The sequence below is a fragment of the Branchiostoma lanceolatum genome, chromosome 14 (assembly GCF_035083965.1).
Source record: "Branchiostoma lanceolatum isolate klBraLanc5 chromosome 14, klBraLanc5.hap2, whole genome shotgun sequence".
NCBI classification, from domain to species: Eukaryota; Metazoa; Chordata; class Leptocardii; order Amphioxiformes; family Branchiostomatidae; genus Branchiostoma; species Branchiostoma lanceolatum.
Window position 1 is genome coordinate 133,418 of NC_089735.1, and position 23,798 is coordinate 157,215.

General features: G+C 47.4%; 1 protein-coding gene across 4 annotated transcripts in view; it reads right to left on the reverse strand.

Annotated features, from left to right (window-relative positions):
* Window positions 1-514: 514 nt before the first annotated feature.
* Window positions 515-23,798, reverse strand: part of LOC136449075 (general vesicular transport factor p115-like) — a 31,667-nt gene continuing 8,383 nt past the window's right edge. For 2 of the 4 annotated variants that reach the window (XM_066448880.1, XM_066448879.1), the window contains exons 8-27: window positions 20,794-20,914; window positions 20,530-20,614; window positions 19,531-19,630; window positions 19,018-19,093; window positions 17,887-17,951; window positions 17,639-17,727; window positions 17,158-17,312; window positions 16,091-16,296; window positions 14,753-14,770; window positions 12,932-13,042; window positions 12,332-12,450; window positions 11,637-11,818; window positions 7,337-7,452; window positions 6,224-6,362; window positions 5,632-5,780; window positions 5,119-5,265; window positions 4,429-4,503; window positions 3,303-3,530; window positions 2,833-2,979; window positions 515-2,086 (exon numbers count right to left, since the gene is read on the reverse strand). In XM_066448880.1, coding sequence (XP_066304977.1) covers window positions 1,979-2,086; window positions 2,833-2,979; window positions 3,303-3,530; window positions 4,429-4,503; window positions 5,119-5,265; window positions 5,632-5,780; window positions 6,224-6,362; window positions 7,337-7,452; window positions 11,637-11,818; window positions 12,332-12,450; window positions 12,932-13,042; window positions 14,753-14,770; window positions 16,091-16,296; window positions 17,158-17,312; window positions 17,639-17,727; window positions 17,887-17,951; window positions 19,018-19,093; window positions 19,531-19,630; window positions 20,530-20,614; window positions 20,794-20,914 — 2,436 coding nt within the window. In that variant the 3' untranslated portion in view covers window positions 515-1,978. The remainder of the gene's footprint in view (window positions 2,087-2,832; window positions 2,980-3,302; window positions 3,531-4,428; window positions 4,504-5,118; window positions 5,266-5,631; window positions 5,781-6,223; window positions 6,363-7,336; window positions 7,453-11,636; window positions 11,819-12,331; window positions 12,451-12,931; window positions 13,043-14,752; window positions 14,771-16,090; window positions 16,297-17,157; window positions 17,313-17,638; window positions 17,728-17,886; window positions 17,952-19,017; window positions 19,094-19,530; window positions 19,631-20,529; window positions 20,615-20,793; window positions 20,915-23,798) is intronic. The other 2 variants (XM_066448882.1, XM_066448881.1) reach the window with 1 other exon arrangement.

Here is a 23,798-nt window from a genome sequence, read left to right on the forward strand (position 1 = left end):
ACACCCCTCACCCCCCCTCAGCCTAACAGTGAGTGGTGTAAGCCACCCCACCGTACCTTTAAGTAAAAGCTAAAGCGGCCGACCTCAGACTGAGGACGAAGCATTGCGCCATTGTGAAGCTTCACAACATTACATCACATCCCATTATACCACATTTTGGCAGATCGTTACATAGTAAAGTAAAGATAATCTAGTTTTCCATGTTATGTTGAAAGTATGCACACATCAGAGTTCTACATATTCTACCTCTACAGAAAATATGCGGGAACAATAAATTAACCGGTTCAGTCTTTTTTCCCCAGTTGGACTTTTCATACATCAAGGAATGGACTTTTCATACATCAAGGAATTTCCAACATACAGAAAGACTCTGATCTTCGTCAGAGACGCCTATGATATCTGTAACCTCTGGTGATTTTACCTGCAGTCATTCTTACCTGTAGTTTCTGTCTTGAACAAGTCTGCTACAAAATAACAAGTAGTTCCTAAAACAGGTTTTTCTAATTTTTCATAATTTGCTACGGTACCTTTGGACGTGTTTGCCATCAGCGGCAGATCATTCTGTGAACCACCAAACTGAACACAAACTTCTGCTTTTCTTAGCTTGAAAATTCATCTGTGTTGGTAGACATCATTCTGGAACAAAGTTTAACTGTAATTTCTTCCATACAAATTGGACTTTCTAACTCCAGCCTTTGTCAAGGACTGGGCGCTCACCACTTCTGCGACGTCACATTACATTCTGACAGAGGAGTGGAAGGGTCATGTACATCCGGGCTTACAACTATCCTTTAACAGACACGCTGGCACCATAAACGTTCTGCAACTTATGATCCACTGCTCACTGAGTCAAGTGTCCAATGTACATAACGTGACGTCACAGAAGCAGTGGATTGCTCATCCCTTGGACAGTTGCAAACATGTGTCCAATCTCTATGTTGGAAATTACAGGTTACCTTTGCTTCAGAATCTACTTTTCTTTCTAAACTGCCACATTAGGAAATCAATCTCTTTACACACGCAGTGTAAGAAGGTCAAGTCAGACACTTGACCTTGAGCTATTAATAGAATATACCATCGTCGTAAACAGGCATCTTTGAAAAGTTCTCATCAACCTTTTTGGATCAATCAAAGAAGACTATCAACATTGCTAAGTCCTGATTGGACACTGGGGTTACTAACCAGTATATCTTCTGGTTAGACCAATCAGGACTGGACACCTTGAGCTTACTCTAGTGTAATCCTGATTGGCTGTTGCTAAAACAAAGTTTGCTGCTGCAGCCAATAAGGGAAGGCAACAATCTACTTTAGAAAGCTACCATTGGCAACTAAATTTGTATAACCTTGTCTCTACTGCTTTGGCCAATCAGAGCCATTTTATGTAATCACAGATGTGATTGGCTAAGCTTATCCCTACATATGGACCAATCTGGAACGTCAGGTTTCTCCCAAACAGATGTGATTGGCAGCTGTTGGCTGTTTGAGAAAATTCAAACCATTACTTGACTAATTAGCAAATCAGGCAAACCCCTTTGTGACACACACCCAACACACACCTAAACCGTGCAGGGTCTCAGGTTCCTTCTCATGTGCAGAGGGAGCTTAAACGGCAGTGGAATGGTTCACAACAGCAGCGCATCACTGGCTTCTCCCCATGACAGCATAACCAAGCGCATGCTGCAAAGAACAGACCAGGAACAGTCAAGGGGTTCTTGGCCATTTTTTTCTTGGTCATTAGTTTGGAATATGTTATGTTTATCCTCTAATTACTTTGTTTGATTCTCCTTTAAAATCTATCTATAATTATCGCTTTGTGCCAAATGTTTCTAGTTTTAACCAATCACACTCCCAACCATTCCTAGTCTGAACCTTTTTTTTTTACATCATAAACTCAATTTCAAGGTTAGGTGTATTTGTACATAACGGACATCTAAAGGGGAAATAATTTCTTCTGTCTAGTCAGAATGATTGGCAGCTGTCAGTCCTCCCCTTTGTCCCCGTCTTCCTCGTCCTCCTCCTCTTCATCTTCATCATCAAATTCTTCATCATCTTCTAGGTCCCCATCATCATCATCATCATCATCCATCTGGGGTTACAAACAAAAACAGTCCAACAAACTTTATCGATCATCTTCTTAAGCACTTACATGTATCATCATGATTATCCTTCCTTTCTCTTTTGAACTCACCTTGCCTTTGCCTTAAAGATGCTTCTCTTTTTTACATGTCTGTCACTTTTGCAACTGTGAATCATTGCAGTAAGAATAAATCTAGTCAAAAAGATTTTGTTTTTCCCTCTCTCCGTAGAGTACATTAAATGTACCTGGGGAATTTTCCTTATCTTTTCAACAAGTACAGTGAGCGGCAAACGGCTTGCATTGGCCTGTCCTATAAAGCCGGTGTCACGATTCATGCAAGCGTTGGCCGACTTTGTAGATCGCCCGAAGCTCGCCGAATTTCAAAATCGCCCGAGCGTCGACCATATTTTCCAATGAAAATCTCGGGCGACATCCGTCGAACACTTAAAACTAAAAATCCCGCATGAGATGGTACCATGTTTTGGACATGGATGGAGTCAGAATCGATTAACCTGGTAAAAGGCCAATATTTGGATCGACTTTTATTTCTAAAAATCACCCAAAGCCTGTGTAATTGACAGGACGTCGGCCGTACTTTGGCTGAAAATGCACATGTGAAGCTTGCCAACACAGATGGTCACTACAGACAGGATTCTTAATGCTTGTGTCATTGGGAAAAATAACCTAAGGCTCCAACAAAAAGTGTTTGCATCGGCTAGCTGGTTTGATTGTAGTTCAAACAGGTGTTTCCTTACCTGCTCCCCTAGTTCCTTAAGTCTGTCTCTGAACTTCTTAATCTTGGCGTCCTGGTCTGCAAGCAGCACGAGGAGGTCGTCCTGCTCCTTGGAGGCCGTCTCAGCCTCCTCCTCAAGACGCTTCTTTTCTTCACTCAATCTCCTCACCTGCAGGGTTCACAGACAAGAGTTTGAAGATATCACGCCTCCGTGAAATATGTTTGTTTCTTGTATGACATTGTCTTGTTTAATTGTAGTTCGTTGATTATGGAAATTCATGTTTTGATTAACGTTACATCTGTCCATTCTACACTTCCTGTCACTCTACAGTGACCATGACTAGCATATGGAATATATACAACTGCACAAACACAGACCAAAAACAGTACCTTCCTGTGAATTAGTAGCCTCTTCCATTGACCCCATGACCTGGACTGTCATGATAGTTGAAGTTTGTTGATAATTGTAGAAATTCAGAAGTTTGTGCTCACCTCGTCCTCGAGTTGTGCTGAGTCGGAGTTTCCGCCTGCTGCAGGTGAGTTCTGCAGGTGTTGCACCTGTTCCTGCACCTGCGAGTTCTGCAGCTGCAGCTGCTGCACCTGCTCCCTCAGCCTCCGGTTCTCCTCCTCCCCGCAGGCTTGCTCAGACTCCGCGTCCGCCAGCCTCGCCTGCAGGGCCGCCGTCTCCGTGGCAACCACCTCCGGCGACGGGCCGTTCGTCTGGGGGGAACCATTCAAACCACGGGGGTGTGAGGGAGAAAAATTTCACATCACGGGGGTGTGAGGGACAAACCATTCACATCATGGGGGTGTAAGGGACAAACCATTCACCAATCATGGGGGTGTAAGGGAGAAATTATTCACATCATGGGGGTGTAAGGGACAAACTACATCATGGGGGTGTAAGGGACAAACTACATCATGGGGGTGTAAGGGACAAACTACATCATGGGGGTGTAAGGGACAAACTACATCATGGGGGTGTAAGGGACAAACTACATCATGGGGGTGTAAGGGACAAACTACATCATGGGGGTGTAAGGGACAAACTACATCATGGGGGTGTAAGGGACAAACTACATCATGGGGGTGTAAGGGACAAACTACATCATGGGGGTGTAAGGGACAAACTACATCATGGGGGTGTAAGGGACAAACTACATCATGGGGGTGTAAGGGACAAACTACATCATGGGGGTGTAAGGGACAAACTACATCATGGGGGTGTAAGGGACAAACTACATCATGGGGGTGTAAGGGACAAACTACATCATGGGGGTGTAAGGGACAAACCATTCACCAATAATGGGGGTGTAAGGGAGAAAGTATTCACATCATGGGGGTGTACGGGACAAACCACATCATGGGGGTGTACAGGACAAACCACATCATGGGGTGTAAGGGACAAACCATTTACCAATCATGGGGTGTAAGGGAGAAAATATTTACATCATGGGGTGTAAGGGAGAAACTATTTATATCATGGGGGTGTAAGGGAGAAACTATTCACACCATGAAGGTCACTGGTGTGATTCAAACTTTCATTCCAATCAATTGACATGTATATCCAGAGAATCTAGAGTAAAAACTGATGATGAGGACAAGATTTGTTGGTTACCTGTGCGGACAGCTTGGCCTTCAGAGCGTCGTTGTCGGTTCGGAATGTCTGGATCTGAGTCTCCTGCGACGCCAGCTGGAACAAACAGGAGACGTCACATCAGCACACACAAATGTTATTTGAATAAAACCCATTATTATCATTATCATTAAGCTACTTCTACTCATGACACAGGCATGCAATAATCATGGCCTGTTTCCTGTGTGTCAGGGTTCAGGGTTCACCTGTGCCCTGAGATCTAGCGTTAGGGTTCAAGGTTCACCTGTGTTTTAAGGTTAGGTGTTAAAGGTTAGGTTTCATGGTTCACCTGTGTCCTGAAGTAAGGGGTTAAGGGTGACGGTTCAGGAATCACACATGCCCGAGGTTGACTGTTTAGGGTTCACCTGTATCCTGAGGTTAAGGGTTCAGGATTCACATGTTTCTCAAGGTTAAAGGTTAGGGTTCATTGGTTTCCTGAGGTTAAAGGTTAGGTTCACCTTTGTCCTGAGGTTAAGGGTTAGGGTTCAGGAATCACCTGTGTCCTGAGGTTAAGGTTCGGGGTTCACCTTTGTCCTGAGGTTAAGGGTTAGGGTTCAGGAATCACCTGTGTCCTGAGGTTAAAGTTCGGGGTTCACCTTTGTCCTGAGGTTAAGGGTTAGTGTTCAGGGTTCACCTTTGTCCTGAGGTTAAAGGTTAGGGTTCAGGGTTCACCTGTGTCCTGAGTTCCTCCTTCTCCCGTGTCAGCGCCTCTATTCTCTCCTGGAGAGGTCGCGTGCTGTCCTCAGATGACCCCGCTTCTCCCGCCTCGCTGGCCTCTCGTACCGCTGCCTTCGCTTCTGCCACCGTCAGGTCGTTTTTCTGGCAGGGGTAGGATGGGAGAGCTGTCAGCTTTCAACCAATCAATCAATCAATCCACCGATAAGGCTAGCACTCAAACAATATGCGGTTCTGCAGTCTTCTCAATAACAGACATTTAGAGCAGTAACATCAGACAATAAACCGGACAGTGAAGTTAAAGTAATTGTTGCACAGTTGTACATTTCTCACCAGCTGCTCTATAGTTTAAAGTGTTGTGTAGTTGTACATTTCTCACTAGCTGCTCTATAGTTTAAAGTGTTGTGTAGTTGTACATTTCTCACTAGCTGCTCTATAGTTTAAAGTGTTGTGTAGTTGTACATTTCTCACTAGCTGCTCTATAGTTTTAACTAACAGTGCCTTTCTCACCAGCTGCTCTATATTCTTGTCCCTCTCCATCAGCTGTTGTGTTTTGGACTCCAGGAGACGTTTGGAGTCTCCTAGCTCTCCCTGTAACCTAGCAACCTCCTCCGCTCCTCCTGCTGCCTCTGTGGGCTGGACCTGGGGCGACTCACGACCTGCAGGCGGGTGGGGGTGGTGATGGGCAACACCTGGGGTCAGCGGGAACTTGTAAAACATACTAAACTAGCTTTAAGGAAATGGCACAAAATCTTTTTGCATTACCATTAACCAATGACGTATTCTAAATTAACAGTCAGCAGGAAACAAGTCCTACCTGATAGCTATATAAAGGCATGTACAGTACACGGAGCACCCTACCTCTCCCCACCCTGACGCCTCCTCCCCACCCTGACGCCCCCTCCCCACCCTGACGCCCCCCTCCCCACCCCGACGCCCCCCTCCCTACCATGACGCCCCCCTCCCCACCCTGACGCCTCCTCCCCACCCTGACACCCCCTCCCCACCCTGACGCCCCCTCCCCACCCTGACGCCCCCTCCCCACCCTGACGCCCCCTCCCCACCCTGACGCCCCCTCCCCACCCTGACGCCCCCCTCCCACCTTTAGTTGCCTTTAGAAGCGAGTACTGGTCTCGTAGCTGCTGCACCATCGACGCATGTTCCTGCAGCTGCTTCTCCGTCTCGCTCAGTTTGACCTTGACCTCCTGAAGTTCCTGCTTGGTGGAGTGAAGCTCTGCATCCTGAAGGGGGAGGGGGGCGACAAAAGAATCAGCATGGACGGTCAAAGGACAGAAAATCTAAATAATGCAAGGATGGTCATGGAAGGAAGGTGAAAATTCATTTGAAACAGGTAGAAATACTTCAAGACGAGGGCAAAACAGTTTTACTTCTCAAACCAGTAAAAATTAATCATAAAAGTTCTCCAAGTGTTTCCAGCTCGACTACAGCAGGAGGTTAGTGGGCGAGTTGGGCTACATGTAGACAACACTGCCTACCGAGCAGAGGTAAGGTGGGTTGTCGGGGCATCATCTCAGCATTTACACCTGTTTCCTACCAGAAATCTACAGCCATGGGACAATCTCAGATCATGCAACTTGTAGATCTTTTACCAAACTGAACTCCAGGAAAATGGCTCCTGATTTTGAGATGACCTTTTCCATGTTTTAGTTGGATATGAAAGAGCAGCTCATGCTATCTATAAGCAAAGGTCAGAGGGCAGGTCAAAGGTCACCAATACTCACACTACAACCCACCTTACTGGCCTGTAAACACACAGCAGAACACAAGGCTTTAGAAAAAATACAGAAATAATCTACTAATCAGTTAACAGTAGACAGCATCACTTCCTCCTACTCCTTGTGTAAAAGACATTCAATCAATGAGGTCTCTTCTTTGTAACAAAACATATTGTATTGGAAGTGCGAGTTTTGGAACGAGAGATACACCTATTGTGGAAAGCCATAGAAAGGCAAGGTAGCCAGCTGTGTCTCTTTAAGAGTATAACTTAAACATTTGGTTAAAACGTTCAGGTGAGCTACCTGTTCTCTGATGAGTCACCGCCTAGCCAGCTGTGTTACCCGAGGATTATAACCTAAACGTCTGTTTCTAATGCTCAGGTGAGTTACCTGAGTAGCCAGGTGAGTTACCTGAGTAGCCAGGTGAGTTACCTGAGTAGCCAGGTGAGTTACTGTTCTTTGAAAGTCTGATGAGTTACCTGTTCTCTGATGAGCTCCTTGTACTGCGTGACGATGCCGGCGTGATCCTCGATCGTCTTCTGCTCCGCCTGCTCCTCCTCCTTCGTCTTGGGTCGGACGGCTTTCATGATCACACCTGGGGGCAAGACACAGGTAAGTATCACCTGCAGACACAGGTAAGTATCACCTGCAGACACAGGTAAGTATCACCTGCAGACACAGGTAAGTATCACCTGCAGACACAGGTAAGTATCACCTGCAGACACAGGTAAGTATCACCTGCAGACACAGGTAAGTATCACCTGCAGACACAGGTAAGTATCACCTGCAGACACAGGTGAGTATCACCTGCAGACACAGGTGAGTATCACCTGCAGACACAGGTGAGTATCACCTGCAGACACAGGTGAGTATCACCTGCAGACACAGGTAAGTATCACCTGCAGACACAGGTAAGTATCACCTGCAGACACAGGTAAGTTTCACCTGCAGACACAGGTAAGTATCACCTGCAGACACAGGTAAGTATCACCTGCAGACACAGGTAAGTATCACCTGCAGACACAGGTAAGTATCACCTGCAGACACAGGTAAGTATCACCTGCAGACACAGGTAAGTATCACCTGCAGACACAGGTAAGTATCACCTGCAGACACAGGTAAGTATCACCTGCAGACACAGGTAAGTATCACCTGCAGACACAGGTAAGTATCACCTGCAGACACAGGTAAGTATCACCTGCAGACACAGGTAAGTATCACCTGCAGACACAGGTTAGTATCACCTGCAGACACAGGTAAGTATCACCTGCAGACACAGGTAAGTATCACCTGCAGACACAGGTAAGTATCACCTGCAGACACAGGTGAGTATCACCTGCAGACACAGGTGAGTATCACCTGCAGACACAGGTAAGTATCACCTGCAGACACAGGTAAGTATCACCTGCAGACACAGGTGAGTATCACCTGCAGGCACAGGTGAGTATCACCTGCAGACACAGGTTAGTATCACCTGCAGACACAGGTAAGTATCACCTGCAGACACAGGTAAGTATCACCTGCAGACACAGGTAAGTATCACCTGCAGACACAGGTAAGTATCACCTGCAGACACAGGTAAGTATCACCTGCAGACACAGGTAAGTATCACCTGCAGACACAGGTAAGTATCACCTGCAGACACAGGTAAGTATCACCTGCAGACACAGGTGAGTATCACCTGCAGGCACAGGTGAGTATCACCTGCAGACACAGGTAAGTATCACCTGCAGACACAGGTAAGTATCACCTGCAGGCACAGGTGAGTATCACCTGCAGACACAGGTAAGTATCACCTGCAGACACAGGTAAGTATCACCTGCAGACACAGGTGAGTATCACCTGCAGACACAGGTGAGTATCACCTGCAGACACAGGTAAGTATCACCTGCAGACACAGGTAAGTATCACCTGCAGACACAGGTGAGTATCACCTGCAGGCACAGGTGAGTATCACCTGCAGACACAGGTTAGTATTACCTGCAGACACAGGTAAGTATCACCTGCAGACACAGGTAAGTATCACCTGCAGACACAGGTAAGTATCACCTGCAGACACAGGTAAGTATCACCTGCAGACACAGGTAAGTATCACCTGCAGACACAGGTAAGTATCACCTGCAGACACAGGTAAGTATCACCTGCAGACACAGGTAAGTATCACCTGCAGACACAGGTAAGTATCACCTGCAGACACAGGTGAGTATCACCTGCAGACACAGGTGAGTATCACCTGCAGACACAGGTAAGTATCACCTGCAGGCACAGGTTAGTATTACCTGCAGACACAGGTAAGTATCACCTGCAGACACAGGTAAGTATCACCTGCAGCACTGCACCTGTCTACAGTCATGATCGCACCTGGGGGCAGGACAGCAAGTTCACCTCAATCTTGTGGCACAGCAAAATCTAATCTACATGATTCTCACTCCATGATGCACCTGACTGCTGCATCTTTCATAATCACTCCGTTCCTAATTACTCCGTTCATAATTACGCCCTTCATAATTACTCCCTTCATAATCACTCCGTTCCTAATTACTCCGTTCATAATTACGCCCTTCATAATTACTCCCTTCATAATCACTCCGTTCCTAATTACTCCGTTCCTAATTACTCCGTTCATAATTACTCCCTTCATAATCACTCCGTTCCTAATTACTCCGTTCCTAATTACTCCGTTCATAATTACTCCCTTCATAATAACTCATATAAACCCATTCATTCATTCATTCATTCATTCATTCATTCATTCATTCATTCATTCATTCATTCATTCATTCATTCATTCATTTGAATCATAATCATTTCTTTTATTCCTTCATTAATTCTTTCATTACTCTCATCTCCCAAATAAACGTACCGGTACGTTTATTTTTTTCAGCCTCAAAATCCACCCAGTACGTTCTTATTTTGGACGGTACGTTTATTATTTTTTTGAAAATTTGAGTTTTGCTAACCTGGGATCCTCTTAAAATTCAAAGTTTGGATTTTCCTGCCAATATTTCCCCGGCATTTTTGCTCATAATTCGCTATTTTTCGACCATGCGGCGTTGATATCCCGGCCGCTACAGAGGCCGCTATGACCCGGCCTTTGTGAAATTATCCTGGCGGAACTCGTAACGTATCGGTCGATCTCTATGGACACTACAAAGTCAACGTTGTTATTGGGAGAAAATAAGACGCCACACTGACGTTTTGAAATGCAATTCTTGTTTCATAAACAACTTTGACAGTCTCTGTTTACATCGTAAACCAAAGCACGCTGATCAGAAAAGAAACATGCCAGCGGCGCACAGTAACATTTAACGCATGTAAATTTCTCTACTCACGTGAGATACAGTCTTTCCCAAAATGAAAGTATACAAACAACACCACGAAAAATCGGTGTCTTAGCATAAGAAATTGTATAATGTATTTCAAAATATATCAAAACATTTCAATCCTACCACAAACAGGAAAACTTAGCGCTTGGAAAATCGCCACTGTGACAATAACGCAGGACGTGACTCTAGTGGGAAAGTTTTGTCATGGAAGAGCTCACGTCGAGGAAGGGGAAACAACTCTTTTTGATCTACAAATAAAACTTCTTTGCCTTAGTCAGAAATATGTTTTGCATTTTTATAAAGAAACTTTCAATATTAAAGTCTATACATAAAATTGAATTGCAATCTAGTCACCGTTATTATCACTTAAAAATGCTTTAAAAAGATCACCCCTCTACAGAAAGAATGTTGCAGTTTTCTAAGAACATCCATGTTAGCTTTGTTAGCCCCGCCCCTTTCTGTCTGCGGCGCCTCTACTGTCTGGCTCACTCTTTCAAGTGTAACATGAGAACCCTGTGGTTGAAATGTGGCAACATTGTAAGCCTGAGGTTTCTCACAAATTTGTTGACAATTTAGTTTCTCAAAATGAATGTTTTTTTTCTACTTACAAGAGTAGTTTCTGAATTTCAAATTATTTGGATTGCAACAACAAAAACCAGAACATTACTAGTATATGATATTGTCCTTGATATTATATGATTATGTCCTTGACACAACACAATAGTTTGTGGCATGTTATGTTTACAAATCTATGTTTCTATGCATAGAAGATAAATGGCAAGTTGGGAAAGAAAAAAGTTACATCATATACATTGTCATAATTCTTCCTTTTCTCTATGGCTTTTACAAATAAGTGAAGTGAACTTTACCTGTGATGACCATATCTTCAGGATATTGTAATTTTCTGTTCATGGTCTAAATGTTGACCCAATTTTTCAACATGGCTACAACATTTTTTTTTTAAGTGGCAAGGAAGATTACAATTTGAGAAAGATGTGTTCAGTTATTCTGTTCAATATTTATACACTTTACAGGTATGGTCCTCAGACAGGCATAAATGAATAAAGAGGACCTACAGTTACCTGCTTATCATTTTTCCCTCAGACAGAAGTAGCATGGACACAGTTTATCTGAAAATTTGGTTAATTTCCGGGGGGTATGTTTATTCCGGGGGGTACGTTTATTAGATTTTGAAGATTTGTCCAGGGGGTATGTTTATTCCGGGGGGTACGTTTATTTGGGAGATGAGAGTAATCCATTTGTTCCTTCCTTCCTTTGGTGCGTGATCTTGACTTTGACGTTGCATACTGACCTTCGTACTGCCTGAAAATAGCGACAAGCTCTTAACAGATCAGGACCACACATTTTGTGTTTCTCTTTGATTTTGACATTTTGACTAGGGTGGGTGATGCTATAGTCGCAACTGATCGCGACCTTGGTACCCCTTACTGACCTTCGTACTGCCTGAAGAGCGCGACAAACTCGTAGTCGAGCAGGACCTTCTCCGGAGCATCGTAGCGCGGCTGGGGCGACCGCGTGGCCCGCGAGTAATGGTCGCTCTTCGTCACGAAGCTGAGTTTGTCCTCGAAACTCTCCAGACCGATCCTCTTACTGATCAGCTGCTGAAGTCTCTCTCTGGGGAGGGAACATCAACTTCAGTAACAACTCTCCATAGAAACCATCAACTTTCCTACTAACCAACCAAGAACTAAATAATCCTCTTACTGATCAGCTGCTGAAGCCTCTCTCAGGGGAGGGGAAAGGAACTTCAGTAACAACTCTCCATAGTCTTGGTGAAGTTGCTGTTATAATGCACACAGATTCAGTAATAATAAGTGTTACTTGTACGTACTTTGTGAAGTTTTCGATGGAGTTGTCGTTATAATGCACACAGATTCAGTAATAATAAGTGTTACTTGTACGTACTTTGTGAAGTTTTCGATGGAGTTGTCGTTATAATGCACACAGATTCAGTAATAATAAGTGTTACTTGTACGTACTTTGTGAAGTTTTCGATGGAGTTGTCGTTATAATGCACACAGATTCAGTAATAATAAGTGTTACTTGTACGTACTTTGTGAAGTTTTCGATGGAGTTGTCGTTATAATGCACACAGATTCAGTAATAATAAGTGTTACTTGTACGTACTTTGTGAAGTTCTCGATGGAGTTGACGTTATAATGCACACAGATGCCCAGCAGCAGGGCAAACAGACCCTGCGCCAGCTGCTCATCCTCCTCAGCCTGGTCTGTGATCTGACTGGTCAGCTGGAGGTCACAGGTCAAGGGTCACGTGGTGCAACCAGAAGGGATCATAGGTCAAGTGATGCAATCACAGGGGGGTCACAGGTCAAGTGGTGAAACCACTATGGGTCAAAGGTCAAGTGATGCAACCACAAGGGGTCATAGGGCTAGGGTTACAGCTAGGATTGACATATAGGAGACCTAGGGCAGACTGGTGCTATGTGAACTAGGACTGACATACAGAAGAGTTGTCCCTTGACTCCTATCTGAGACCTCAACCTTAGGAAGGATACGATGTTGGTGGCAGTCTTTAGGCTATATGATACAGCACGGATAGACAATGTGTTCATGTGTTTGTAAAGGATACGAATGGCACGTTGGTGGCTTTGTGCAGGCTGTATTTTTGTTTGTTTGTTTGTTTGTTTGTTTGTAAAGGATACAAAGGGCACGTTGGTGGCTTTGTGCAGGCTGTATTTTTGTTTGTTTGTTTGTTTGTAAAGGATACGAAGGGCACGTTGGTGGCGTTGTGCAGGAAGTGCGTCACGGCGATGCTGCAGTCGGACAGCCAGGAGCAGAGCAGGATGAGCAGCCCCAGCCTCGTCTGCAGCTTCCCGCCCTGGGGGGACAACAGACATCAGTATGTGAGGGGAGGGGGGTACTGCAGGGGGGGTAATGCAGGGGGGAAGCCAGGAGCAGAGCAGGATGAGCAGCCCCAGCCTCGTCTGCAGCTTCCCACCCTGGGGGGACAACAGACATCAGTATGTGAGGGGAGGGGGGTACTGCAGGGGGGTACTGCAGGGGGGTAATGCAGGGGGGAAGCCAGGAGCAGAGCAGGATGAGCAGCCCCAGCCTCGTCTGCAGCTTCCCGCCCTGGGGGGACAACAGACATCAGTATGTGAGGGGAGAGGGGTACTGCAGGGGGGAGGGGGACTGCAGGGGGGTACTGCAGGGGGGAAGCCAGCAGCAGAGCAGGATGAGCAGCCCCAGCCTCGTCTGCAGCTTCCCGCCCTGGGGGGACAACAGACATCAGTATGTGAGGGGAGAGGGGTACTGCAGGGGGGAGGGGGACTGCAGGGGGGTACTGCAGGGGGGAAGCCAGGAGCAGAGCAGGATGAGCAGCCCCAGCCTCGTCTGCAGCTTCCCACCCTGGGGGGACAACAGACATCAGTATGTGAGGGGAGAGGGGTACTGCAGGGGGGAGGGGGACTGCAGGGGGGTACTGCAGGGGGGAAGCCAGGAGCAGAGCAGGATGAGCAGCCCCAGCCTCGTCTGCAGCTTCCCGCCCTGGGGGGACAACAGACATCATTAAGTGAGGGGAGGGGGGGACTGCAGGGGGAGGGGGACTGCAGGGGGGTACTGCAAGGGGGGGGGGGGTTACTGAGGGGGGGTTACTGCAGGGGGGAAGCCAGGAGCAGAGCAGGATGAGCAGCCCCAGCCTGGTCTGCAGCTTCCCAGTTCTGCAGCACAAAGCGTAATCATGTGGGGAGGGGGGCGGGGTATGAGATGTGGGGAGGGGGGTGGGGTATGAGATGTGGGGAGGGGGGTGGGGTATGAGATGTGGGGAGGGGGCGGGGTATGAGATGTGGGGAGGGGGCGGGGTATGAGATGTGGGGAGGGGGCGGGGTATGAGATGTGGGGAGGGGGGTGGGGTATGAGATGTGGGGAGGGGGGTGGGGTATGAGATGTGGGGAGGGGGGTGGTGTATGAGATGAGACGACAGTATCAAAAGTTTTGTATGGATTTGTTTCTGGGTAATGTCCAAGGAAGTCATGGGGGGGAAATGCTGGCTCCGTGTTACAAAAGTTTTCAAAACTTTGGTTAACTTTGGATCAAAGATAACATCTAGTATGAAAAATGTCAATAATGTTGAACGTCTGCAACGCTCCCTTCTCTACAACACCCCAATGAGCATGCCCAATACATTCCCATGGCCATGTACCATGCCATGACACCCTCTCACCCACCCATGAAAACCAGTAACAATGCCACCGAACCTTGGTTTGAGGCCCATTGCTCCTACTGCTCAGCAATGAACCCTAGTATGAGACCATTCTCATCCTCCAATGAATCCTGATCTTACATGTTCATTGCCTACTGGTCAAATGAACACTAGTGTGACACCCTTACAGTCCATCAATGAACCCTGGTACTTGTATGATACCTTTTAACTGTTGACCAATGAACCCTGGTATGAGCCCCTTGCTGTTCACCAATGAACCCTGGTATGACACCCTTGCTGTTCACCAATGAACCCTAGTATGACACCCTGTCCACCAGCAAACCTCAGTATGAGACCCTACACACCCAGTAGTGCGTGTAACGTTACCTGGGGCGCATATTTCCCCTGCGAGGTGAGCACAGGTGTGGGCAGGTGGGAAACGGGGAGATGGAGGGAAAAACACGTCAGTATGTTACAATGACTCATGAAGGGGGAGGGGTGGTCACATTCACATGGAAATAACTAAAAAATGGCATTTAAAATCGACTTATTATTTTCTAAAACATCAGTGTTTCCAAAATGACTTTATGAGCTTGTATGGTTGAATATCATATTCACCAGAAGTTTACATTAGAGTCCTAGCTGGACTGGAGACATTCAAACTTTTTGTCAAGTTTACCTGAGACAGTACATGTATGTTTGTTTGTACACTGCTGCAGTAGAGAGACTGGCGGGTTGTTTGTTTGTTTGTTTGTTTGTTTGTTTACCTGAGACAGGATGTTTGTGCACTGCTGCAGGAGAGAGACTGGCGGGTTGTTTGTTTGTTTGTTTGTTTGTTTGTTTACCTGAGACAGGATGTTTGTGCACTGCTGCAGGAGAGACACCGGCGGGTTGTTTGTTTGTTTGTTTGTTTGTGTTTACCTGAGACAGGATGTTTGTGCACTGCTGCAGTAGAGAGACTGGCGGGTTGTTTGTTTGTTTGTTTGTTTGTTTACCTGAGACAGGATGTTTGTGCACTGCTGCAGGAGAGAGACTGGCGGGTTGTTTGTTTGTTTGTTTGTTTGTTTACCTGAGACAGGATGTTTGTGCACTGCTGCAGTAGAGACACCGGCGGGTTGTTTGTTTGTTTGTTTGTTTGTGTTTACCTGAGACAGGATGTTTGTGCACTGCTGCAGTAGAGACACCGGCGGGTTGTTTGTTTGTTTGTTTGTTTGTGTTTACCTGAGACAGGATGTTTGTACACTGCTGCAGTAGAGAGACTGGCGGGTTGTTTGTTTGTTTGTTTGTGTTTACCTGAGACAGGATGTTTGTGCACTGCTGCAGGAGAGAGACTGGCGGGTTGTTTGTTTGTTTGTTTGTTTGTTTGTTTACCTGAGACAGGATGTTTGTGCACTGCTGCAGTAGAGACACCGGCGGGTTGTTTGTTTGTTTGTGTTTACCTGAGACAGGATGTTTGTACACTGCTGCAGTAGAGAGACTGGCGGGTTGTTTGTTTGTTTGTTTGTGTTTACCTGAGACAGGATGTTTGTGCACTGCTGCAGTAGAGAGACTGGCGGGTTGTTTGTTTGTTTGTTTGTGTTTACCTGAGACAGGATGTTTGTACACTGCTGCAGTAGAGAGACTGGCGGGTTGTTTGTTTGTTTGTTTGTTTACCTGAGACAGGATGTTTGTGCACTGCTGCAGTAGAGAGACTGGCGGGTTGTTTGTTTGTTTGTTTGTGTTTACCTGAGACAGGATGTTTGTGCACTGCTGCAGGAGAGACACCGGCGGGTTCCCGATACTCGTGGCCAGCTGGACTCTCAGCAGCTGCTCCTTCTGCGTAGGGTTATCCTTCAGGGCGTGTGATAAGGCCACCGATGCACACCAGTTGGATAAAGCGTCCGTGGAAAATAGTCCGGCACAGAGGAGCTGGCCTGCTGATATTGCACTGGCTGAAAATGGAAAATTATCATTCTCTTTTAGTTCATAACAACAGGATAACTGTGGACCAATGAGACAGCCTCTTTCAGCAAAGTTATGAACCAATGGGATGAACCAATGACACAGCTGAGCTGTGGACCAATGAGACGGCCACTTACAGCTGAGCTGTGGACCAATGAGACGGCCACTTACAGCAGAGCTGTGGACCAATGAGATGGCCACTTACAGCTGAGCTATGGACCAATGAGATGGCCACTTACAGCTGAGCTATGGACCAATGAGATGGCGTCTTTCAGCTCAGCTGTAGACCGATGAGATGGCCACTTACAGCTGAGCTGTGGACCAATGAGATGGCCACTTACAGCTGAGCTGTGGACCAATGAGATGACCACTTACAGCTCAGCTGTACACCAATGAGATGGCCTCTTACAGCTCAGCTGCTGACCAATGAGATGGCCCCTTACAGCTCAGCTGCGGACCAATGAGATGGCCATCTACAGCTCAGCTGTGGACCAATGAAATGGTCTGTTACAACAATACATGTCTGACAGCTGTGCTATGGACCAATGAGATGTTACAGTATCTATGCAGGGTAACAGTCACTCAAGCAACTGGATGAATTTTAGAAAGGGTCAGCCGTTTCAGATTCGTAATTTTTCTTATCTAAAGGAAGGTGATTAAAAAAACTAAAAGAAGTGACTGAAGACTTCCTATACTAGGCTTTAGTCACTGGCGAATTTTGTTTGAAACATCTATTTCCAAAATCTATCCAGTTGCTTGAGTGGCTGCTACCCTGCGTATCTTATTACCTGGATGTCTAACCTTCCTCGAGTATCTATCTATTTATCTAACCATTCAATATTTATTCTCACCGTCCGCGGTTGTCGGCAGGAGCGTTTGGACGATCTGCGCCTGGCCGACCTCGTTTTTAAACAGGAAACACTGGAAACAGTAGAGCACGGCGCAGCGAAGTACGAAGGGTTGTTTCTCGTTAACCATGGACATCAGCAGCACCACGATCGCCGGTCTGGGGAAAGAAGTATTCAAGAGGTCAATCTTCTCTGCTTTGTACCAGAGTTGTACCACTTTGCCCTTGAACTGTCCGCGGAGTCGTGTGGCGTAACAGCAGGGTAATCATGGCCCAGAACCAAAAGGTCCCGGGTTTAAATCCCCCGACGCCACCGATCTGGTGCCCTGGGGAAAAAGGCACTTTCCCCACTCCAGCCAAGTGTAAAAATGGCTACATTATATGTGTGTGGGTCACGACATTAGCAATAGCTGCCTGTGTCCTACGTGTATTGCACTGTTGCAATTGCAATAAGGCCGGGAGGGTGTGTTGACAGAAGGACCTACCTGGGGGGGTGTGAGGGGGCGTTGACGGAAGCGAAGTACTCCTGGTTGTCCGTGTTTCCTCGGATCACCTCCGATACTGTGTTGATGGTCTGGGGAATGGAGTCAACAAGTCAGAATATTGATGTGCAACCAAACTGGAGCCATTTTAAGAATGCAGAGCCACATAACTCTGAATCTCTGAACTCTGAACTGAAAAGCCCAAAACTTAGCCTTGAACTCTCTCACTTCGTTGTAGTCTCTATACTCACCTCCGTCAGGATGTCCGCCGGGACGCCGCTGGCCATCAGGATCATACACGCCTTCTCCAGCAGACCTGGGGGAGGGGGGCAGGTTAGACATGTACTGGGGGAGGGGGGCAGGTTAGACATGTACTGGGGGAGGGGGGCAGGTTAGACTTGTACTGGGGGAGGGGGGCAGGTTAGACTTGTACTGGGGGAGGGGGGCAGGTTAGACTTGTACTGGGGGAGGGGGGCAGGTTAGACTTGTACTGGGGGAGGGGGGCAGGTTAGACTTGTACTGGGGGAGGGGGGCAGGTTAGACTTGTACTGGGGGAGGGGGGCAGGTTAGACTTGTACTGGGGGGAGGGGGGTAGGTTAGACATGTACTGGGTACTGGGGGAGGGGGGTAGGTTAGACTTGTACTGGGGGAGGGGGGCAGGTTAGACTTGTACTGGGGGAAGGGGCAGGTTAGACTTGTACTGGGGGAGGGGGGCAGGTTAGACTTGTACTGGGTACTGGGGGAGGGGGGCAGGTTAGACATGTACTGGGGGAGGGGGGTAGGTTAGACATGTACTGGGGGGAGGGGGGCAGGTTAGACATGTACTGGGGGAGGGGGGCAGGTTAGACTTGTACTGGGTACTGGGGGAGGGGGGCAGGTTAGACATGTACTGGGGGAGGGGGGCAGGTTAGACTTGTACTGGGTACTGGGGGAGGGGGGCAGGTTAGACTTGTACTGGGGGAGGGGGGCAGGTTAGACTTGTACTGGGGGGAGGGGGGCAGGTTAGACATGTACTGGGGGGAGGGGGGTAGGTTAGACTTGTACTGGGGGAGGGGGGCAGGTTAATCTGGAGCAGACATGGAGTGGCATTCTCCCACCCAGAGCCTCGCCCGTTGCCTGTTCTTCTTGGGGGAGGCTCTGCTAAACCAGATTGCAGTTTCCACTTCTGTTGGTGTTGCCTCTAACCAGGCGTAACAATGTAAGACAAGATTTGGGTTTTGGGGGCAATATTTTTTGGGGTTTTCAGCATTCCTTAGATAATGCTTCTTGTTTTACATTGTACAGCTTTCAGGACTTCTGGACGAGTTTATCATAATCTTAAGACGTTGATGTTTAGAAGACACAGAATCTGCTGAGAAAGGTAGAAATGTGTCTGAGCTCACCGCAGGTGTTCATGACCTTCTGGCACGCTGCTATGGAAACGGTCGGGTTGTTAGGGGAGACCAGCGTCCGTACCAGCTGCAAGACACACATATCAAGTTACTATATATATATATATGTATGTATGTATGTATGTATACACGTTTAAACTGAAGGTCGCTTTGCTGAAACAAAAGCAGAACAACCAAAAAGCACAACAAGACAATAAGAAACAGTTTCACTTTAAGTTCATCTGTGTTGGTAGAGGTCATTCTGAGTCAAAGCTGAACTGTTTTTGCCAACACAAAAAAAACTCAACAGAGACGGGGGGCGCCATAGGCTTTCTGCAACATATGACCCACTGCTCACAGAGTCACGTGACGTCACGGAACCAGAGGATTGCTCATTCCTTGACAAAGATCAAGATTGAGTTGATCAGTCAAAAATTTCAATAAGTCCAATTTTTTGTGTTCGCAATTCCAGTTCAACACTGATCTTGAAGAACGAGTCTCCCTGTGACGGAAGGTTCGCCTGACCTTGAGCATGAGGTGCAGGTTGGTGACCTTCTGTGCCGACCAGCCGCCGCCCGGACTCGCCTCCGTGATGTCGAAAAACGGCGTCAGCTTCTGGATCAGCCTGGGACAGAACCAAACAGACGCCGCTTCGTAAGTTTGGATAAACACTTTGTACAATGAAACGTCCGACCGTTTCCAAAATTAGATCAAGTTGCTTGAGTAACTGTTATTTGGCGCATTGCATCACCTGGATGTCTAACCTTCATCGACATACTTTGTACAGTTGAAGTTTTCATGATGTACTGTTATAGCTGTAGCTAAAAAGAGACCTGGGTGTAGACTAAATCATGCTCTTTTAAAGAAAACATCCAATTTTTTCGTATATCAGAAACAAGCTGAACTGTGGAACTTCAAACATGGACAGTTTCTATGCTTTTATTTCCTCACCCAATCTTTAATCTATGTTTTTCTTTAAGTACAACATGTTCTGAACCAGTCACCACTTCTTGAATAGCTTCTTACTTGCCTACATGTCTTTATTATGGCACAAAGTGTTCTGAGCTGGACCTACCCTCCCCCTTATGGCACAAAGTGTTCTGAGCTGGACCTACCCTCCCCCCTTATGACACAAGTGTTCTGAGCTGGACCTACCCTCCCCCCTTATGGCACAAAGTGTTCTGAGCTGGACCTACCCTCCCCCCTTATGGCACAAAGTGTTCTGAGCTGGACCTACCCTCCCCCCTTATAGCACAAAGTGTTCTGAAGCTGGACCTACCCTCCCCCCTTATGGCACAAAGTGTTCTGAGCTGGACCTACCCTCCCCCCTTATGGCACAAAGTGTTCTGAGCTGGACCTACCCTCCCCCCTTATGGCACAAAGTGTTCTGAGCTGGACCTACCCTCCCCCCTTATGGCACAAAGTGTTCTGAGCTGGACCTACCCTCCCCCCTTATGGCACAAAGTGTTCTGAGCTGGACCTACCCTCCCCCTTATGGCACAAAGTGTTCTGAGCTGGACCTACCCTCCCTCCTTGAACAGTGTCTGGTTGGAGTTGTTGTTCTTCAGCAGATTCATCATCAGTAATAAGCAATCTTCAACAACAATTCCTGCAGAGTAAAGAAAAAACAATAAACAACAATTCCTACAATCAATAACAATCCCTATTCTATTTCTAGCCGAAATAAAAAAAACAATAAACAATCTTCAACTGCACCCCCTGTAGATACCAACAACAGATTACAAATTGCCATAGTTACAACACAAACAAAAAAACAAGCGGCCCCACCGCCATCACTGTGGCCCTCCTCCACGATGATCTCCAGCAGCCGCTCGAAGGCGTTCTCGAACGCCACGATCTTCTGGATGGCCGCGTTGCCCTTGGTCAGCTGGATCAGCAGCAGCAGGCCCTGCGGGGGGGGGGGAGGGGGAACATTAAGCATTAGATCATTCACCTCCATGTAAACAGGAAGCAGATCCTCGGGGGAGGGGGGCATTAAGCTTTAGATTATTCACCTCCATGTAAACAGGAAGCAGATCCTCGGGGGAGGGGGGACATTAAGCATTAGATCATTCACCTCCATGTAAACAGGAAGCAGATCCTCGGGGGGGGGGGGACATTAAGCATTAGATCATTCACCTCCATGTAAACAGGAAGCAGATCCTCGGGGGAGGGGGACATTAAGCATTAGATTATTCACCTCCATGTAAACAGGAAGCAGATCCTCGGGGGAGGGGGGGGACATTAAGCATTAGATCATTCACCTCCATGTAAACAGGAAGCAGATCCTCGGGGGAGGGGGGCATTAAGCATTAGATCATTCACCTCCATGTAAACAGGAAGCAGATCCTCGGGGGGGGGGGGACATTAAGCATTAGATCATTCACCTCCATGTAAACAGGAAGCAGATCCTCGGGGGAGGGGGGGGACATTAAGCATTAGATCATTCACCTCCATGTAAACAGGAAGCAGATCCTCGGGGGAGGGGGGACATTAAGCATTAGATCATTCACCTCCATGTAAACAGGAAGCAGATCCTGGGGGAGGGGGGCATTAAGCATTAGATTATTCACCTCCATGTAAACAGGAAGCTGATCCTGGGGGAGGGGGGCATTAAGCATTAGATCATTCACCTCCATGTAAACAGGAAGCAGATCCTCGGGGGAGGGGGGCATTAAGCATTAGATCATTCACCTCCATGTAAACAGGAAGCAGATCCTCGGGGGAGGGGGGCATTAAGCATTAGATCATTCACCTCCATGTAAACAGGAGGCAGATCCTCGGGGGAGGGGGGCATTAAGCATTAGATTATTCACCTCCATGTAAACAGGAAGCAGATCCTCGGGGGAGGGGGGCATTAAGCATTAGATCATTCACCTCCATGTAAACAGGAGGCAGATCCTCGGGGGAGGGGGACATTAAGCATTAGATCATTCACCTCCATGTAAACAGGAAGCAGATCCTCGGGGGAGGGGGGCATTAAGCATTAGATCATTCACCTCCATGTAAACAGGAAGCAGATCCTCGGGGGAGGGGGGCATTAAGCATTAGATTATTCACCTCCATGTAAACAGGAAGCAGATCCTGGGGGGAGGGGGGGCATTAAGCATTAGATCATTCACCTCCATGTAAACAGGAAGCAGATCCTCGGGGGAGGGGGGCATTAAGCATTAGATCATTCACCTCCATGTAAACAGGAAGCAGATCCTCGGGGGAGGGGGGCATTAAGCATTAGATCATTCACCTCCATGTAAACAGGAGGCAGATCCTCGGGGGAGGGGGGCATTAAGCATTAGATTATTCACCTCCATGTAAACAGGAAGCAGATCCTCGGGGGAGGGGGGCATTAAGCATTAGATCATTCACCTCCATGTAAACAGGAGGCAGATCCTCGGGGGAGGGGGACATTAAGCATTAGATCATTCACCTCCATGTAAACAGGAAGCAGATCCTCGGGGGAGGGGGGCATTAAGCATTAGATCATTCACCTCCATGTAAACAGGAAGCAGATCCTCGGGGGAGGGGGGCATTAAGCATTAGATCATTCACCTCCATGTAAACAGGAAGCAGATCCTTGGGGGAGGGGGGCATTAAGCATTAGATCATTCACCTCCATGTAAACAGGAAGCAGATCCTGGGGGGAGGGGGGGGCATTAAGCATTAGATCATTCACCTCCATGTAAACAGGAAGCAGATCCTCGGGGGAGGGGGGGGGGGACATTAAGCATTAGATCATTCACCTCCATGTAAACAGGAAGCAGATCCTCGGGGGAGGGGGGGGACATTAAGCATTAGATCATTCACCTCCATGTAAACAGGAAGCAGATCCTCGGGGGAGGGGGACATTAAGCATTAGATCATTCACCTCCATGTAAACAGGAGGCAGATCCTCGGGGGAGGGGGGGGCATTAAGCATTAGATCATTCACCTCCATGTAAACAGGAAGCAGATCCTCGGGGGAGGGGGGGACATTAAGCATTAGATCATTCACCTCCATGTAAACAGGAAGCAGATCCTCGGGGGAGGGGGGCATTAAGCATTAGATCATTCACCTCCATGTAAACAGGAAGCAGATCCTCGGGGGAGGGGGGGGACATTAAGCATTAGATCATTCACCTCCATGTAAACAGGAAGCAGATCCTCGGGGGAGGGGGGGGACATTAGGCATTAGATCATTCACCTCCATGTAAACAGGAAGCAGATCCTCGGGGGAGGGGGGGGGGACATTAAGCATTAGATCATTCACCTCCATGTAAACAGGAAGCAGATCCTCGGGGGAGGGGGGGGACATTAAGCATTAGATCATTCACCTCCATGTAAACAGGAAGCAGATCCTCGGGGGAGGGGGGGGACATTAAGCATTAGATCATTCACCTCCATGTAAACAGGAAGCAGATCCTCGGGGGAGGGGGGGGGGACATTAAGCATTAGATCATTCACCTCCATGTAAACAGGAAGTAGATCCTGGGGGAGGGGGGCATTAAGCATTAGATTATTCACCTCCATGTAAACAGGAAGTAGATCCTGGGGGAGGGGGGCATTAAGCATTAGATTATTCACCTCCATGTAAACAGGAAGTAGATCCTGGGGGAGGGGGGCATTAAGCATTAGATTATTCACCTCCATGTAAACAGGAAGTAGATCCTGGGGGAGGGGGACATTAAGCATTAGATTATTCACCTCCATGTAAACAGGAAGTAGATCCTCGGGGGAGGGGGACATTAAGCATTAGATCATTCACCTCCATGTAAACAGGAAGCAGATCCTCGGGGGAGGGGGGCATTAAGCATTAG